The 20181-nt window shown below is 43.3% G+C and overlaps 1 protein-coding gene across 2 annotated transcripts in view; it reads right to left on the bottom strand.

The window, feature by feature from the left end:
• Positions 1 to 693: 693 nt before the first annotated feature.
• The window catches only part of RPRD1B (regulation of nuclear pre-mRNA domain containing 1B), a 52074-nt gene continuing 32586 nt past the window's right edge, over positions 694 to 20181 (bottom strand). For both annotated transcript variants that reach the window (XM_037164652.2, XM_037164651.2), the window contains one exon: positions 694 to 3083. In XM_037164652.2, the coding sequence (XP_037020547.1) occupies positions 2934 to 3083 (150 nt within the window). In that variant the 3' untranslated portion in view covers positions 694 to 2933. The remainder of the gene's footprint in view (positions 3084 to 20181) is intronic.

Genomic DNA, 20181 nt, shown 5'->3' with positions numbered 1-20181 from the left:
AGATTTTGTGTTGTGAGATAAATGGGAAACCCTAGCCCTTCCGGCGGCTGCTGCCCTCACCCCGTGGAGAGGTTAAAAAAACCTTTCCAAGCATCAATTACTTCAAAAGGAACTATTTCAAACTGTTTTTCTATTATTTTGAGTTTCAACCACCAGTACTCAGTCAACACACTGTCATTGAATTTAAAAGTAAAAAGGAGAAAGTAAACCCACAGAAGTATTTTTCAAGGCATACCACTTGTGTTTGAATTACCTCATCTTTTTCTTCTCTGTTCAGAGTGACTTTCGCTGTATTGCCAAAATCAAATACTTCTCAGGAGGCCTGGTGGTGCAAACAAAAGCACTGAAATCAAAGAACTTGCAAGTCTTCATCCATCGGAGGCTGCGGTACTGGGGTGAGTCACTGAACTCTCTCCCTCGGCTCCCACTTCCACACAACGAGGGTAAAACTTAGAGGTACCTCTCCTGGGTGCTGTGTGGATCGGCCAATTAAAGCCAATTAAGCCCCCAGAAAGAACTAGAAAATACTATGTAAGTGCTGAGTATTATGGGCTCCCAAGAGCCACACAAACTCTTAAGGGACAAGATTCTGTGCAGAGAGCAGAGCCCGCTGGCGATGGCTCCTTACCCACCGATTACAAAGCAGGCACTGAGGGTTCGCAAAAGGGAAGGGAAAGGACCCGTCACGCAATGTCGTTCAACAACACCATCTTTATTCAAAAATATATATCTATGAGACATTTCAGAATATACTGCTGCCACCAAAGACAGCCTATACTTCTAAATAAAGTCCTAAATTAATATACAAATTTAAGCTTTAAAAATATTCTTTAAGAAAAAGGGGGAAGGATGAAGACTTTGAGGAATCCGACCTAAAGGAGAAGTCCTCTGAGGTCTACAGGTGCCCTAAGTAAAGAAGAACAAACACGAAACAAAACCACCCGCCCCACCCCGCCAGGTCCTTAAATTAAACAAATGAAGTAAGCACACTTGGGGAGGATAGGAGAGAATTAAGTTTTAAAAACCAAAAGCATTTCATTAAAAAAACAAAACAAAAAACCCTAACTTCCTCACAGGAAGTTCACTAGTAACATGTGTTAAGAGGCCAACATTCATTTACATAATTGCTAGTTTCATCTCTTGCTCTTGCTGTAATAATTATGCACCAATTGCTGGTCAGACTCAATCAGATAAAACATCACAGTGGGCAAAATCCATTCAGTTAGAACATTTCGTCTGGCCGATGAGAGCAAGTATCTACTATACCCTTTTTTGGGTTCTTCTGTGGCTAGTAAGATTTTGCGTCCTTGGCGAAGCCCAAAGGATGGCCCAGGGTCTGCTGAGAAACACGCTCCTGAGCGGGACTAAAGCAGCGCAGCACACGGGAGGGGCGCATGTGCACAAACAGCCAAGACCGGAGCTCATCCTGCAATTTCAGTCAAGTCGCCCCTGCCCTGTGGCCTCTGAGAGAAAAACTTCAGACAGACTCATTAATTCAGTACGGACAGAAGAGGCAGTGGCAGTAAGAACACACAGTCCATACTCAAATCTGAGCAACAGCCCACACTAATAGAGATTTTGGAGCTCCCCCCCAACAAGGGATCCCTTTTTATAGCTTTGGGATTTTAGCCTCTGGACTATAATTCTTACTACACTATTGGGCCAAGTTGTCTGCCCTTTCCAATGTCAAAATAAGCCTGCCAAATCAGAATGATTTAAGGGTTAGCAGGCCTAACCTTTACTAAAAACAAGGTAAAAATCCTAACTACATTATGTAGTAGTAATGTCAGCTGGCATGATAAAAGAATTAAAACCCAAAATTAATATCCCCAACTTCCCTGCCCAAGACGAGCTCTTCAGTAACCCCTGATGCAAAGCACGCCTGGGCCCGGGACACATGCAGCGGTGTCTGCACTGACGGACAGATGGGTGTGCAGTGTCGTGTTTGCAAAGGAGATATTCAAGTTTCGTCACCATCCTGAGGACATATGCTCCCCACAGCGAGTTAATGTTACTGTGTGACCTCTCCCCAGAAGAAAGGGTCAAAGCAATGCCCACACAGAGCCCAGAGTCTCAGTATGCCTTTGGCTTTGGGGGCCCAGCACTGCCATTTCTACAAAGCACCTACCACAACCAACTGCGGTCAAACACGTGTTTTCAGGAACGTGTTCCATTGTACTGGGTGGTCTCTCGGTAAGGGCAGCCTGGGAAGGTTGTTTGCAGGAACTTGAAGCAAATTACTTTTTAACTCATACTTATAATTGCCGTTACTGCCTCTGAACTGTGATTTTATGTCCCAGATCAGCTTCAGATCTTCTTGCTAGATTCTCTAGTCTGCTTCCAAAACAAATGCACTGAACCCCTGACTACACGTCACTAGAAGTAATGGGAAAAGAGAATCGGAGATTTGGCAAACTCCTTCCTTATGGCAAAGCTGCTCTACAGTTGTGCCTCTCTTTGGGGTTAGAGGAGTCAGGGAAAGCCAGTGACTCCACAGTGAGTCCCTCAATGGAAGCCTGTACTGAACTTGAACAAGCCCCGCTCAGACAGAAGCTGCTTTCATGACACAATACTATCATCAGGGACAAGGTTCTTCTGAAAGCTTCCAAAAGTACACATGATTTTTCTAACTTCTTGGGTATAAAAAGAGGGTTAAGAATGGAAAACCAACAGGGGCATAAAAACACAAAGTAGAAGAGTTTATATTCTTTCCAAATACCAATCTAAACTGGACTGCGTTTGCCCCTGTTCTGAATTGTGCTCAACAGGAGAGGCTGGAGAGGAGATCAGAGTCTGTGGTTCTTTCTTGAGGTTGGGAGGCTGGGGGCCAGGCGGAAGGAGGGACAGAACCAGGGGCTACAAGGTCATTTCCAACCATGACTTGCCCTCCTCTTTCTGCTGGTAGAGATGGGAATCTGGGGCAGATACCTGCCCTAGTCGGTGGAAAACAGGTCACCAGCAGAGGGCAGGGGGGCTAAGCCCCCTGTGACGTTGGGCAGCAAAGAGAGGTCTGGCAAGCTCTGAATGTGGGACTTCAGTTCCTTGCGAACCTGGGTGACCCGAGCGAGCTTCTGTTTATATTCCTAAAGAAACAAAGAGAAGACAATGTAGTTAAGTCTTTGTGAGCTGATGGTCAAGTTTAAGGAGCTGATACAGATACCCTCATCTTCTTGTTCTACTGTCTCTTCACCAGATCACCCCTCCCCTATTCAGCTAAAGGACCATGCTAGGGTTTTTAAACTCCCAAAAGGCAAAATTTTATATAAAAAAGGAAAGTAGAGTTCAATACTGGTGACAGCATGAAATGGTATTTCACTTAGTACTTGAGATTTGGAAGTAAAAAGAAGTGGCATTTTGTATTTGTAGCATCTCTTATTCGGCTCTTAGCTATTTCAAAATGCCTTATAAAATATAGTACAGATGCTTAGAGCTTACAATTATTTTGAAGGCTACATCTAAACATAGTTAGAGAAATCACTATAAAACGACAGTTTCCGTGTTAAATGCAAAGATGAAACCAGATTTATCATTTTCGCAGATAAGGAATATATGAGTTTAAAACATCCAATGCAATCCCCCCCCCCAAGTAATTGAACAAGTCCCTGATGAGGCTTCTGGTAGTCTCCCCTAAACATGCCAGACTCCTCTTCTGAAGGCCCAGTTTTCATCAAGTCACCCCTCTGAGACAGTGAGACGGCACCACGCTATCTCACGACTGCTCCAAGCTCAAGGTGTTCTAAAGCCAGCTTCTGCCAACTGTACTTCTCACAACCCCCGCCCTCCTGTGTAGTGGCACAGCCTGCAACGGCCATTTGTTTAGGGTTCTCCTTGAGTCCGGAGGGGAACACAACCTAGACACAGATCTGTCCACCTCACCCAGGAGACTGGCCCCCACCTCTGCCTGCTCCAGAGCCCTGCTATGCACTGGGTCTGCATCTGCGCCCCGACAGGCTGCTCTTAGGTGCTCTCTCCATACATGTTATTAGACTTCTATGCTCCTCTGAAACTAAGGCCCCTGACGGCAGGAACTGAGCACACTTTCTTCAGCTCCCAGCTCAATGTCCTCTTGGTGAATCTGCACGGAATAACCACCGGACCATGGGAGGTCTGTGGTTTACACCCCCTTGGAGCTCGTCTTTTCTCTTCCAGCTCTGTCCCCCCAGCCACTGTTTCTGTGAAGACAAGGGTATTCCTAAGTCTGGGTCCTCGCCGACTAATGCCTCTCCTGCAGGAACGCTGAGACTCAAAGACCTGGGTTTTGTCCCAGTTCTGACTCTAACTTGCTGTGTGACTGTGAGCATTCTCTCCCCTTCCATTATCCTCACCGTCCTTATCTGAAAACGAAAAACTGGACCTCCCATAAGATCTTTCTTCAAGGTCCAGACTCCTTCACACCAACACCGCTTGCACACTTGGAGACACAAAGGGTTTGAGGGCAGGAGCCCTCCTGAGAAGAGTGACGAGACAGGAAATGAGTTAAGTGAAGAACACTTGGTTCATGTCGTAAAGACGGAGTCCAAGCTGGGAGCAGAAGAGGGGAACTGGGGCAGGGAAGCTCGGCCCCCACATTCCCACAGGCAGTCAGCTGTCCCCTGAAATAACAGCTGCTCGCACAGGCCATCGGATTAAGAGATAGGGAAAGAAAGTAAGCTCTCCTGGCACCCCATTTCTTTCTTTTGTAGCCTCAGTACAACTAAAACCATGGCTTACGTATATTATTAATAACGACTCCCCCATCAACCCTGTCAGCTTCAGGAGATCAGAACCAGATCTATCTGCTTTCACCCAGCACCCACCATGCCCAGAGGGTTCTAAACCAACAGTAGATTCTGACATAGCCACCCAAAGAATTAGTAATATATAAAACATAATAGTTTTAATTCTTGAAACTGAAGACTAATTTCAAATGTGAGGATCTAAATGTCTTCAAGGTCCCCGGCCCTTCCCTCTACAAACATATTTCCTCCTTGGTTTTATATCCTTCAAGGGAAATTAATAGAGACCAACTGTCTATCACTGAACACGGATTCATTTAATTGACTTCTGAATTCTAGGTACAAAAAGGGCAAAATAGCTACTAACAGGGAAGGCAGACAATCTGATTAGATACTACCCTGAGTTCAAATAACTCTCCCAGGCCGTCTTTAAAACTGTCAAAAATCCCATTTGCTCTTGTTTGGGTTGGGGGTAGGGCTTTCTCATCATGCTCAGGCCACTATTATATTCTAGATATCATCAAAAACCCCTTCATTTTGATAAAAAGAAATACATTGCACATTGAAGTCCTGTCTTCAGGCCACTCTGAATGTTGAATGAATCCAGCCCACCCCTCCTCAAGCTACTGGGTTAGTCTTTCCAAGGGATTTCTAGTTTAAGAGCAGGTACATGAGTCTAGGAGGAGGGCAAAACTAGAAAAGAAGGGGACTGCCAATGAAAAGGATTTAAAGAAACTAGAGTTGCAAGATACAAGGTTAACATACAAAAGTCAATTGCTTTGCTACATACCAGCAGTGAACCTGTACTATTAGCACCCAAACAATGGAATACTTAGGCATAAATCTAACCACGTATGTACAATATTGTAGGAGGAAACTAAAACAACGATGAACAAAGAGCTAGAGAGACAGTCCATGTTCACGGATTGCAAGACTCAATACTGTTATGGTATAAGTTCTTCCCAGCTTTATCTACAGATCCAACGCAATCCCAATCACGAAATCACAGCAACTTCTGTGGAGGTAGACAAGACAAACTATCTCTAAAGTTTACATGAAGAGGGAAAGGACTCAGCCCAGACAAAACAGTACTGAAAAGAACAAAGCCAGATGTACCTGACTCCAAGACTTATAACAAAGCCACAGTCATCAAGAAAATGTGGTACTGGCCAAAGAACAGACAAACAGACCAGTACAACAGAATGCAGAGAGCCCGGAATCAGACCCATTCACACAGTCAACTGACCGTAACAAAGCAACAGAGGCAATACAGTGGAGAAAAGGCAGTCTTTTCAACAAATGGTGCTGGAACAACATCCACGTGCAAAACAAAAACAAAAAACAAACCCCTAGACATCTTGCATCCTTTATAAAAATTAACTCAAAAGGAAACACAGATCAAAATGTAAAGCACAAAACCATACAACTCCTAGATGATAACACAGGAAAAAATCTAGATGATATTCAGTTTGGTGATGACACTGTAGATACAACACCTAGGCATGATCCATGAAAGAACTAATATGCTGGACTTGATTAAAATGAAAAAAATTCCTCTCTGTGAAAGGCACTGTCAAGAGAATGAAGAGACACGCCACAGACTGAGGGAAAATGTTTGCGAAAGACAGCAGGGAAACAAATTAAAATACTGAAATATCACCACCAAATCCAGACCACTGATAACACCAACTACTGACAAGGATGTGGAACAACAGAAACTCTCATACTGGGTGGGCCAAAAAATCTGTGTGGTTTTTTCCCATAACATAAAAGACATGTTTTTCATCTTCACCAATAACTTTATTGACTTGGATATTTTGAGTATGCTAGCTATCTTCTGCATGGTATAACATTGACCCCGACTAAATGTCATGATCTGATAGCTATCAACTTCAACTGGTCTACCCAACCACGCAGTGTCATCCAGCGAGAAATCTCCAGCACTAAACTTTGCAAACTATCTTCAACTCAGTCACAGTGATCAGTCACAGCACTTTCTCCACATACTGCACAAATCTTTTCCTTGCGTTTCAGCTGCATTTTTACCTTTCTTAAAATAATACAGCATAATAAGGTGAAAATGTTGCTTATTTCCTTCCAACTTTAATATTAAAATGACTACACAAAAATCCGATTTTTTAAATTCAAGCTGATAATGATGACCGCTGTCACAATACAATCAGACAAAATTTTTTTTCAAATGAAGTTAAAGACAACTAAGCGCTACTAGAAGCATCTACCTTATGGAAGAAACCAAACGAATTTTTTGGCCAAACCAATACATTGCTGGTAGGAATGCAAAATGGTACAGCCACTCTGCAGTCTGGCAGTCCCTCAACAAAGCTAACCATACTCTTACCATAGGATCCAGCAATCCTGCTCATTGGTATCTACACAAAGGAACCGGAAATTTATGCCCACACAGAACCTGCACATGAACGTTTACAGCAGCATTACTCCTAACTGCCGAAACCTGGAAGCAATCAAGATGCCCTCCAGTTAGGTGAATGAATAAATAAAATTTGGTACACCCAAACAACAGAATAGTTGTCAATACTAAAAAAAATGAACTATCAAGGCATGAAAAGATAAGAAAGAACCTTAAACACATATTACCGAGTGAAAGAAGCCACTCTGAAAAGACACAGAGTCCAGCTACGTGAGGTTCTGGAAAGGGCAAACTATGGAGAGAGGGTTTGGGAGGGGGAAGGGATGGAGACAGAGCACAGAGGACTCTTAGGGGAGTGCACATGCTGTTGTCTAATGGTGGATACGTCCACGTCTGTAGAATGTATCACACTAGTGTGAACCCTAATGTAAACTATGGACTTTGGGTCATTCTGATGTGTGTCAGTGTTGACTCATTAATGGTGACAAATGTACCACTCTGGTGGGGAATGCTGATAGTGGGGGGGACTATATATACATGTGGGGGTATGGTATATGTGGGAAATCTGTGTTCCTCTTAATTTTGAACCTAAAACTACCCTAATAAATAGTGTTAAAAAAAAAAAGACCCACGGACCCAGAGGTTTAAATGCATCTGCAGGGGTGAGTAGGTATACACTCTGAATCTCCAAATGCAGATCAAGACTGCCTTTGAAACTATTAAAACACGGGCCTGCCTAACTGGGTCAGTTGAATGACCTATCTTAATGCCCTAAGGAGAGATGAGCAGGTTAGAATTCGCAGTAAGCTCTGACTAGGTCGAACTGAAGTTATAGTATTTTTTTGTCCCTAAATAGATTCAGCAGTAACTGACCGTGATCTCCCTCCCATCTCTCTGCTTTTAAAATAGATTCAGCCTTTTTGCAAAAAAAAAGTCATTTATAAGTGTTGCCCGAGACCACCACCACCAACAACAAAAAAGTAAGGCTGAATTCCAAACAAATCTATTCCCCAAATACAACTCCAGCATTCACCCGCCTCCCAATTCTTCCCCTTGTTCTTAAACAGCCTTGGTCAGGGCTCAGCACTCCTGCAGCAGCTGTCTGTCTGGCTATTCTCTTTGGTTCTGGACAGGTTAAGGAGACTGACCTCAGGAAAACCCAGGAATCTTTTTTCTCAACCTACCAGCCGGCCTTCTGACGAAAGTGTGATCCATAAGCTCTGCTGCTACTGGGTCCCAAACTGTGCTCTCAGCAACTAACTCCTGCTCACAGAAGGAGTCCAGGTTTCTTTTCATGGTAACAAAATCACCTCAGTGTGATGAGACCCATTCAAATTCTTTTGACTCACTTGAGTGTGCCGCACCCCACAATCTCTTTACTACCTAGGAACCACTCAGATAAAGATGCGGCAAGGTGCTTCCATGAGCCTCATGTGAAATACCTCACTCTGCGTGTAACAGAGCACTGAGCCTTTAATGTAACACTCATGCTGCCCTGCCTGGTACAGGAATCCGTACCGGGATGGCACAGGATGACACCTGCAGCTACCCTGCTCATCACTCTGCCCTGCCCACCAGCCAACTCACCTCAACCACGGTTCATGCTTTTTGGTATTCCCAGCTTCAGACATTTGCCTTTCCTCTGCTACCCATCTTAAGCAAGAGAAGGTAAGGCAAACCCATGCAGTCCCACTGTTTCCCCCTTTCCTGATCATGCTTAATTTATACTGGAGTGGTTCAGCTAAATCCTCCATCTGGCTACAGCAAAATTCTATCTCACCCCAGAGAGGCCGTGGGGAGCTGTGAAACAGGTAAGAGTTCCATCAGACCTCTGCTGCTACCCTGTGTTTCCAGACCCTTGAGGGTGAGGTGGAAGGAAAAGTGGGTGTCTGTGATGAACTGCCTGGGTTTATCTGACTGCCAAGAAATGTTTAAAATGAAGAGGGCAAAGGCCCAATGTGTAGTTTTGAGATAATGCCCAGGATTTATGCTACTGGAAAAGCTTTGGAATCTCAGCTCACAGACTCTCCCTAGTTGCAGGAGAAGATGTCTCCAGCACCCCCTGCTTCCTGGATCCAGCTGCCACTGTGTGAACACAGACCAGCACGGAGCACGGAGACAACTGGCTGAAGGAGCAAGGCCTCCACATTCTTTGCCATTTTTGGTTAGAGCAGTAAGCCAGACCTGACATGCCTCAGATCAGCTCTGGGATAAGAGGGTTAAAAATGACAAGGCCTGACATTGCAATGACCTTTCTACAGGAATTTCATTTGCAAAACAAAATTGTAAGTATTTTCTCTAGCAACTCTTGTAAGGAATACTGAGCAAAACGTAAACATTGTCAAGCCTGTATTTTTCTTGCTAGAAAGTATTTACATAAGAAAAATTATGTTAGAAATAACACCACAGGCAGGGGCTTGACGAAGCAAGATCTCCAGTATCAAGACTCATGCCTTCCTTTATCTCGCGCCCTGGTGCTACAGGACATACAGTGTATAGAAATTACCCACTGCTCGGCTACTCACAATAAGAGTCATAAAAGGTTATTATGCACATAGCAGTTTACGAAGGGCTGATTTAAAGGTGACCTGCCACACTGAATTTAAGTCAAAGAACTGCTTCATTGCATGAAAGTCAGGAAAGCCAAGCAGAAAGGGGAAGTTGGCCTTTGCCTCAATATTATTTAAAATGCCCATGCAGCCCCCCCTCATCCTGCCAGGGAGGGGTCTTACCTCTAGCCATAAGGCTTATTAAGACCTATACTTAGAAGTCACAGCTTCTACTTAAATCACAACTTTCTTATTCTTTTTCTCTGACTTTTTAAAGAGGGAAAATACAATATACAAATCTTTGGACTGAATATAAAAATGCTGCTTCTGATTTTTCTTTAAGGGTCTATGCAGGGACAAGAAACCTTCCACTGACTTGCACCTTTCTCCCAGCCAGCTCCATGTTCCCATATGACTTAGTGGCAGCGGTGACACTTCAAAATGATACACTGTGGGGTGTCACAGTAAGGCCGGACAAGGCTGGAGCTGCTGAGTAAGACACAAGGAAAAGAGGGACTCCTGGCTCCAGTGCTCAGGGCCTCTCAGCTCCACTGCGAACACCAGGACTAGAGGTACACATGAAGTACTGCCCGCAAGGGCAAAAGACAAGATGGCTACAGAGAGAGAAATGTTCTCAGAGCAATCCAGCCACCCACTGGAGGACCCAAACCAGAACAGGCTTTTTCTTAAGCTTGAAATCATACCCCAAACGAAGTGCTTTCAGGCTACTTACTTCTCTCTCCCCAGAGGCCCCTTTACACAAAACGTTTATAGGAAGCTTCCACGCAACCACAAAAACCCTCTTCAGACAGCGATTTGCAAAAGCAAGGGAAGGTGAACAAAAAGTGTTTACACATAACTAAACCAATAAAAAACTAAGCTAACAAAAATAAAATCAATCTCAGGACTGGGCAACCGTAATTATAAAGGTAAACATTTACAATTTAAACACATGTCCATTAAATGCTTTGAAGAGACTTATTTAGGATGCATCTGCGGCCTTCAGAAATGTTTACATTACTTATGCAATGGGTCCTTCATTTTATAAGGCCAAATACTAAAGCATAAGAAGAACTATTTACTATTCATAACTAGTTCTCTCTCTCTTTTTAAAACTTAACTGTCCAAAAATGTAAGTTTTATGCAAGTAACAAAGCCCTACAAGCTGGCTTCCTTAAGGACCACTTCAATGGGAAACCAGGACACTGACATTATGCAGACAAGCACTGAGGGTTCAGACCTTTCCACCGTTTCTCCCTTTGAGCCAAATACTAGCAGTCATGTGGTCCTGGAGGGCAGCTGAGAAACAAAGGGCATAAAAAGGAAAAGGACAGTTTCCACACAAAAAGGAGTACAAGCAATGTTTACTATAATTTCAGATGCTAGAAGTCTGCTGGGGGCAAGGCACTCAGCAGGATAGAGTACTTCCCTGCATTTGAATACAGCTCTCCGTAAGCAATTATAAAGACTTCCTTTCATGAGCAAACCAAAGAGGAGGGAGGCTGCTGTGGCAGAACAGAAAAAAACTCTGAGTCAGAAAATCCAGGTTCAAATCCTAAGCTACCACTTGCCTGTGGTATGATGTGACTTCACCTCACTGGGCTTAGTGTCTTTATATACAAGACAGAAATGGACATGATGCCCACACCACGAGAGACTGTGAGGTCTGAATGAGACTCCGCACTTGCTAAACTGTTCAATGTGAATTAGCAGATCTAAAGGGGGGAAGATCACCCTTCCCATGTTTATTATTTTATGAGCAGTATTTAATCTTCCTGACTTGTATGTTCAAATAAAAGAAAAAAAGAATTATTAATGGGATACAAAATCCTTCCTCTCTCAAACCATTTGAGTGTGCTCTGAAAATTTAGCACATTTACTGGAAACTGGCTTGAGAAAATGAAAGGGCTGTCGATCTCCAAGGTGGGGGGAAAGCCACAGAATTTTATAATTGGACGGTACCACAGTCCAGTCCTGTCAATCTAAAAGCCAAGAGAGGGGAAGGAGTTTGTCTACGGTGTAAAGCCTAGATCTCGCAGGAACATTCTCAACCTGGAAGGAGTCCCCAGCAAAGGTATATGGGTGACTCCTGGGGTTAGGTGTGCCGACCTCCAAGCAACTGAACCTGCGTATAGTTTTTTTACTCCCCACCCCCAGCTGCTCAAGTCCTTTATATGAAAATGGCAGAGAACAATGCATGCAGTCAGCCCTCCACATCCATCGTGGGTTCCCAACTACAGACCAAAACTACTGTTTCTGATCCTCCTGCAGTTGGTTAAATTTGTGAATGCAAAACTCTGGCATATGGAGGGCCAACTATACTTACGGAAAAAAAATCCAGTATAAATGGACCCGTGCAGTTTAAATCTGTGTTGTTCAAGGGTCACCTGGACTCTGACCTACCTAGACATGAACCAAGCTGCCAATGGAGACCAGGACACTGTGCCGGGGCAGAGTGGTGATGAAAGAGTGACAATACAGAGAGGATTTTATGATCTGGTCAGAGAAATAACCCATAAACATGGTGCTCTGAAGGAAAAAAAGAGAAGGCAATCGCAGTGTATGTGAAGGGCAGGGAGTGGAGATGGGAGTGGGGTGTCAGGGAAATATGGTCTGACTTGGGATATAAACAATGAACAGAAATCAATTTGCTAAGGGCAACCACAGAAGTAAAGGGGCAGAGTATAGCACATGTAAAGCCCAAACAAAAAGGCCAACAGAGACAAAACCAGAGGTGTGTGGCAAGGAGGGGCACGTGACACATCAAGGATCTGAGCCTAATTCTAGGAGCAGTGAGAAGCCTTTTAAGTATTTAAACAGGGAATGACATGCTCAGAGGTGTATTTTGAAAACGTCACTGGGCTGCCACGTGAAGAATGGATTACAGGACACAAAACAAATGCAGATAGAGCAGTAATGAGGCTGCTGCAGGGGGTCAGCTGACAATGACAGTATGGACTGAGGTGGCGGAAGTGCAGACAGACAAAGATGAGGTGGACAGGTTCAAGAACTGAGGAGTTAAAAATCACAATCGGTGATTACTCCAACATGGAAGACGTGTGACGGGAGGCTGTCTGGGGAGGTGCAGCAGAGGGAGGGGCTGCGGGAGAGTCTGGGGCAAGAGGAGGCTGGGCGGTCTGGGAGGTGAGAAAAGTTAGGGGAGAAACACTGGATGAGCACTAGCGTCTCCCCGTGATGAGCAACAACGCCATTCTCCAAGATGGGAAGAGAAGGAAGGGAAAGCTGACAAGAAAGAGATGGTCTGTTCTGGCCACATTGAGTTTGAGGTGCCAGTGGACATAAGATAGACTTAAGGGTCTGAAGTACAAGGGCGGGCTTGAGCTAGAGATCTGTAGGGAAGCCATCAGCATACTTCAAGAATGTCACTCAAGGGAAAGGCCCAGGAGAAGAAAATGGCTAAAGAAATACCAACATTTACAGGGCAAGGATGGAGAAAAGCATATTAAAGGACAAAAACAACAACAACAACAAACCCCGCCACAAATTCTGGGACCAACAGAGAGTGGGTGTAGAACCTCGAGAAGGAAAAACAACAAAGCATAATAAATAGCAACAGCAAATGCTACATGGAGGGTCAAAAGGAGAAAAGTGAGATGAGAGAGGGAGAGACTGAGAGGTATCTTTTCGTTTTTGACAGGAGACCACGGTTGGGGGATTCTGAAGACTTCTGCCCCTTCAGTGGAATGCAGACAGGCACACCAAGCTGCAGCAGGTTCAAAAGCAGAGGCGGCAAGGGAAAACAGCGTACAGTCTTAGTTAAAAAGAGACAGCGGCAGTGGTGCAGGGTGTGCTCCTGTGCGTGAGGTTTAAATGCATGTATGTATGTATGTATGTATGTATTAAAGAGGCAAAGTATTCTGCCTGCTGAGGGTACCTTCAGCCACTCTACTTCTAAAGAAAGGAGAATAGCTTAAAATTCTCAAAGTATCTAATGGCAAGAGAACTGTCCACACTGATTCCTGAAGATGCTCAGAGGATCTGAATATGAGCGAGAACAAACACGGAGGCCAGCACAGTCTGAACGACAGCTGGCACCACCACTGCCTCACAGGAAACCCGTCGTGCGCCTCTGGAGCTCCTGGACCTCGTTTGCAGAGGCTCCATTTAGACTTCTGATTACAACCATGAGCATCTTTGCCCTAATCATGGAAAATGACTCTTTCTGACCTTATTTCAAACCCCACATTTTATAGAGAAGAAAATGAAGTCAGAGATGTAATTTTCAAAATGGTAAAGTGCACTGCAATGCAATATGACTTTCAGAAGTGGGAGCAGAAGGCCCACCTTACAGTACAGGCCCACCTTGCAGACTTAGCGGGCTCAGCTGCAGGCCACCACAATAAAGTAAGTTGTACTCTTTTTGCTGGGGGAGGGTCTTGCTTTCAATTTGTAAAAATCACAACATCTGTGAAATGCAATAAAGTGAAATACAATAAAATGAGTTATGCCTCTAGTAGGGATACTCAAAAAGCCTAACATTAGATCTTTGCCCAAAATAACATGTACCCATTGGGTCAAACAGACACACAGACACGAGCTCAAGTTTCCGTAACCTGAACTCTGCTCTCAAAGTTGCGCTCACTGAAGCCAATGCTATAATAAGTAGCTGCTATTTTCCCACAGCCGTTTCAAATGCAAACAGATAACTGAAACTCAGAAGAGAGATCCTGTGTGTCCCATTAAACTACTCAATGTTCTTTCCTTCATAAAACAAAGATTATTCTTTAACACATCTTGTCTGTTTATAAAACACAATAAAATTCTAGACTGCTTAAGATGCTTAAAAAAAAACCCAACAACTTCTAAGGCAGAAATACAAATTGGTGTCAAACACCTTGAAATCTGTACCATCTTCAGCATAGTTATAAGACAGGCAGATAGCTGCACATGCACAGAAAATTCACATTTAGAAATTTATAGGAAAAAACAATCCCAATACTGAGAGCTAGCTCAAAGGAAATAATTATGATCCTTTTAATTTTAAAATAGGAAGAAAATAAAGGAACTACACAATAATTAGAAGTATGATTTAATACTGAGCAATAACCCCCCCACCAGGTTTCCTGTGATGTGTTTCTTTTATAATCTGTATAAAAGAAATAAAGAACTGACAGTATTAGGAGCCCAGTAACAAGGGGCCCAGAATGTTTTGACAATACGTACACGTGTAATTTACAAACACACACACAAAAATGAGTACTACATGCACCAGCTAAAACTCAGTAGAGCTCTTCCAGAAAGCAGGAGGGATCAACAAGATTTGGGCTACACCTATGAAGACAATGCTGTGGCTGAGAGGGAATTCTTGGTGGGAGAGCTTTGACATGGCACTTTTTCTATGGGAAGCCTCTAACGTTGGTGAACCATGGCCCTGGGTTACCCAGCACACAAAGTACATTACAATGATTATAATGCGGCTTTTTTTTTTCCTGGAGGGAAAAAAGATGGAGAAACACTAAAGGTTTCACATTGTGATATGGAAAGAATACACACACATACCTAGACACACGCGCATCTTGATGTTCTAATGGCAAATCTGGCCAGAGCTATAAGGGTCAGCAGCGACTGACATGAATGAAAGGAAGCCAAACACCCAACATATAGCCTCTAAACTCTATTATTACTCATAGAACTATATGACTCGAGAAAAGTCCTCACCTACTGGAGGGAAACCTGGGGGGAAAAAGGGCTTCCACATCAAAGCAGGGATGAAACAGCAGTAAGCGAACCAGGGCCTGCTATGTGGGGAAAGATGAGGACAACACCCTTTGATCCCTGACCTTTTCAACAACCGTTCTAACAGCCCATGGTGCTGCCAGCACTGCTAGTGCTGGGAGGAAGGAACTGCAGGCAAAGGAGGTTAGTGGGTGTGAAGGACTGGGGCTAGGCTACCCAGAACCGCGAGAGGCAGCTCTAGGTGAAGCCTCTCAGTTTTTCCCCACAGTCAGGAGTCAAGAGATCAGGGTGCTGGTCCTCATGATTTCCTCTGCGACCTTAAACTGCTCACAGAAGCCCTGAGCTCTGTTTTTTCATCTGAAATAAGGATTAGATCACCTGGTTCCATATGCTCGTAATGGACAATGAGATACTGGCTTTGATCATCATGGGGATGGAGAGAATTCACTCCAAAGTGGACTCTCTGCCTCCACCTACTGCCTATCCCATTATTGAAATGAATGCTTCTAACATTCTGCACCCGGCAGGAAGGTGGGGGATGCTGCCAAAAACAACAGATGGCCATCAGTTTGGTTTAGTACTCCCTCCGCTATAGCCAAAGAATTTCTCAAGTTGTTATAACCAAATTACAAACAGAAATGTGAAGAGTCACACAGCATTTGGGCCATGTCCCCTTTCCCTGCCATGTTGTCTGAAGTAGAAGGCTCTACTCCTGAGAATTCATACGGCCAAGCGGAAGGTGCCAAGCTGGGGGGAAACAACAGCAGTTTCAAGTTCAGTGAGCCAACTCTCCCTCCCCGACCTCAGAGCAAGAACACGCAGTCATAGGGAGGACTCAGTATTTAGAGCCTTGGTAGCAGAGTGGGTACTCCCAAACTTTAGAAAGGTACACACCAGAGAAGCCAGGAATGCACAATGCAACTATCTTAATCCCACTAGATAGTGTGTCATTTCTCTAAAACGAAGTTCCTGAGAATTGTTGAAATAATTCAACTTTGGCTACTCTTCTGTGGAGAATGTCTTCCAGCTGTTGACCTAATGGAATCAAATTTAAAAGAAACAAACCAAACCACAAACCTGATGGAAAGCTGTAAGATGTCTGCCTTGGATTCTATCCCTGGTCTGTTTCTAACTCCCTTCTCTGAGTCTTGAGTTCTTCACCAATTCTGAAGCCAGACTACACGATTTCTCATCCCACCCAGTTCAATAACCCTGTTAGACTTTACACCTAGACACCCAGCCTTCTATATGCTACTTCGGTTTGCAGAGTGAGGCTGACTGCCACGACTGTGCCTCAGTAGCTTTACTGAGCGGGCATGCACACAGGTACTCTTTACCTTTCAGAGGAGGGGGTAAGCACAGCCTACCGAGAGGCAACATGCACTACTAACTTCTGTGGTGGTCCATGATACCTATGGCACCTGAACAGAGCTTCTGTAAAATCAAATGCATCAGTAAGTGGTACCCCATCATGTTTTTTAAAATTCTGCAGCAGAAATTAAAAAAGATCTAAAAAAATGGAAAGAAATCTCAAGTTCATGGACTGGAAGACTTAGGAGAATGCAATCCCTATTAGAATTCCAACAGCCTTTTTTGGGATGCAGAAATGGAAAAGCTGACCCTCCGATTCATAAGGAGCTGCAAGAGGCCCTTGAGAGTAAAAATAATATTGAAAGAAAAGGACAGAGTTTGAGGACCCACATTTTCTGATCTTACTATGTATGAAGCCACAGCTATAAAAACAGTATGGTACCAGCACAGGACAGGCACACAGATCAACAGAAGAGAATGGAGAGTCCAGAAACAAACCCGTATCTCTCTGGCCAGCGAGTTTTGACAAAAGTGCCAAGCATTTGTTTAGTGAGGGAAAGAACAGTCTCTTCAACAAATGGTGCTGGGACAACTGGATATCTACATGCAAAGACAAAGCTGGCTGCCACCTCATACCATATATAAAAACTAACTCAAATGTGACCTAAATGTAAAAGCTAAAACTGTAAAACTAGAAGAAAATATCTGAGTAAATTTTCATGTCCTGGGATTTGGCTATGGATTCTTAAACATGCACCAAAACATAAGTAACAACAACAAAAACAGATATGGGAACTCATCAAAATTAAAAACTTATGTGCTTCAAAAGGCATTATAAAGAACGTGGTTAAAACACACAATGGGAGGAAATATTTGTAAATCATATAGCTAGTAAGAGTCTATTACCTAAAATGTACAGAGAACTCTTGCAATTCAACAACAGCAAAATAACCCAATTCAAAAATGGGCAAATTTTTGGCCCATTTATGGGCCAAAAGGACTTGAATAGATGTTTCTCAAAAAAAAAAAAAAAAAAAAGATGTACAAAAAACATGCAGAGATAGTCAACCATTAATCACCAGGAAAGTGCAAATCAAAATCATGACTTACGAAGTATCATAAGTGCTAGGATTTAAAGAAGATAGAGCTGCAACTCCCACACATTGCTAGTGGGAATGTAAAACAGTGCCCCCGTCATGGGAAACAGCCTGGTGTCCTCCAAAAGTTGAAGACAGAACTGCCTTTACCAGTCCAATTCCATTCTTAGGCATACATATACCCAAGAAAAATAAAAACTTGTACACAAGTGTTTATAGCAGTATTCATAAAGGCCAAAAGGTGCAAACAACCCAAATGTTCATCAACAAACGGACAAATTGTTGCATATTGCATACAATGAACCATTTAGCAAAAGAATGAAGTACTAATACATGCTGCAATGCAGCTGAACCTCCAATTCATATGGTAAGTGGAAGAAGCCAAACACCATTGTATGAAACACCCAGCACAGGCAAATCCATACAGACAGAAAGCAGACTGGTGGTCGCCAGGGGCTAGGAGAATGGGGACACAAGGCGTGACTGGTTAATGGGAATGGGATTTTTCTTTTGGTGTAATGAACTGTGAAATATTTTGGACTATAAATGGTTACTTTTAATGTCCTGTACATTTCTCAATTAAAAAATATCTAGATAAACCACTTTTCAAGCAACTTAAAAAAAAAACCTTCTACATAGAAAGAGAGCATAGCAAGTGCTGAATTTCACTCACAGAACAAATGTTTATATAAACTTAAGAAAAATGAGTGAAGAAATTAGAACTCTGAGAAGAAAACAGACTCTCAAGCAAATAATTACATTCCTAAAGTTCTGAGTATTCCATGTATTTATGTGCCAAAGACAATGAAACAATTAAAAAAATAAAAGCAGATTTCATTAGCATTTTGGTGTGGCAGTTTTAAAACAAGAACAAGCAGGGTTAAAAAAATGAGTGTTAAAAAGATAGGTATGTTTTATGTACTGTCTTCATCAATAAGGGGCTTATGGAAGATCTGGAAGAATCCACAGTAATAACGCATCTTCCAAGTGGGACGGACATACATAGCAAGTTTACCTCCACCATGAGGAGATAATGAAATAGGAGCAGTGTATTACAGGATGTGAGAGAAAAGTCTCAGGTTCTAGAGAGCAGACAGTTCACATTTTCAGCAAGCTTGAAGAGAGAACTAAAACCATCTCTCAACATCTTATGTTGTATCTAGTTGTTTGCTTTTTTAAATACTGCAAATTTAGCTCCATTAAAAAAAAAGATTTTGCTCAAATGGCTGAGACATGGTTTGGGATAAAAACCTTTAGTTCAGAATCTGTACTTCTCCATGGGGTGGGGGTGGGGGGTTCCCTTCCTGCTTTGATTCTTAAGCAATGGAATTCTAATGCCCAGATAAGCAGAGAAATTTAGGCTGGAAAGCTACAGAATGGACCCAAATCTCTGATCATCTCTCCGCCTTAATGACCTCCCAGGGCATCTAGCAAACCACTGGGCACACAGCTGCCAGAACAATCCCACCAGGTGGGGAGGAAAGTGCCGTTGTGAGGAAGGGGAATGAACAAAGAGTTAATCGACTCTCCCAAGCCCATCTCTTCTCAAAGACTGTCCTCTATGGTTGCTCGCCACCCAACAACAGCTGCTCATGATAATCAATGTCTGACAGATCAGAGAAAGCCCTTAATGTGTCGCCAAGGGGCAGTTCAACAGATGGCATGGTGACTTACAACCAGAATCATTAATTACACTCTCTTATTAGTCCCGGGGCACAGTGCTAAAAATGCTTCCTCAGTGAAAGAGGAGAGTTTCAGATAAAGGACCGTCTGGTACCGCCTGGAAACTCCCTTTAGGATTTTTGGTCAGTGTTGATTTCTAAATCCAAGCCATACTATTTTTACAGCCGTTTCCCATCTTTCACTTTCAATCTGGCCAGGAATATGAAGTTCCCAATACCACTACCCATCATCACTCTCATAATCACTGAAGGTAAGGATGTGATAAAAAGTACCCATCACTCATTTCCCTTCTCAAGTCAGATGACTGTGTTCAAATGCAAACAATAATTTCAGGCACAGAAGTAGCTCCATTTCCCCTCCTGCAGTACCAGAGAACAGTGTTTTCTGAGTACAGAATGCAGCGGGAGGACTATCCCCCCCGCTTATCTACTCTGCTATTTCTTGCAACATGTGATTAGTCTTCCAACTCAAAACTGTCCTCCTGTCCCAAACCACTGGCTGCAACTCTTCTCTATGTCTCTGAAGGAAAGAGGAGCAGACTCTATTGAAAAGGAAGTCTAGTTTAGACTTCCTTTCCTGGAGCAAGGAAAAGTTCCCAAATGTCCTCGATGGTGGTTGTGTTACCCCAAGGGACTAAGCACCAATGTTAAACCACCTCGTACTTAATTAACAATCCAAACAAATGCATGGTGAGGAACTAGTTCTTCCCAAAGGCATTCAGACTAATGTCAACTCAGGGT

This window comes from Artibeus jamaicensis, unplaced genomic scaffold (genome assembly GCF_021234435.1).
Source record: "Artibeus jamaicensis isolate MK-2021 breed Jamaican fruit bat unplaced genomic scaffold, CSHL_Jam_final contig_685, whole genome shotgun sequence".
NCBI classification, from domain to species: Eukaryota; Metazoa; Chordata; class Mammalia; order Chiroptera; family Phyllostomidae; genus Artibeus; species Artibeus jamaicensis.
The sequence above is the reverse complement of the archived record's forward strand: the minus strand, read 5'-3'. Positions and strand labels throughout refer to the sequence as shown.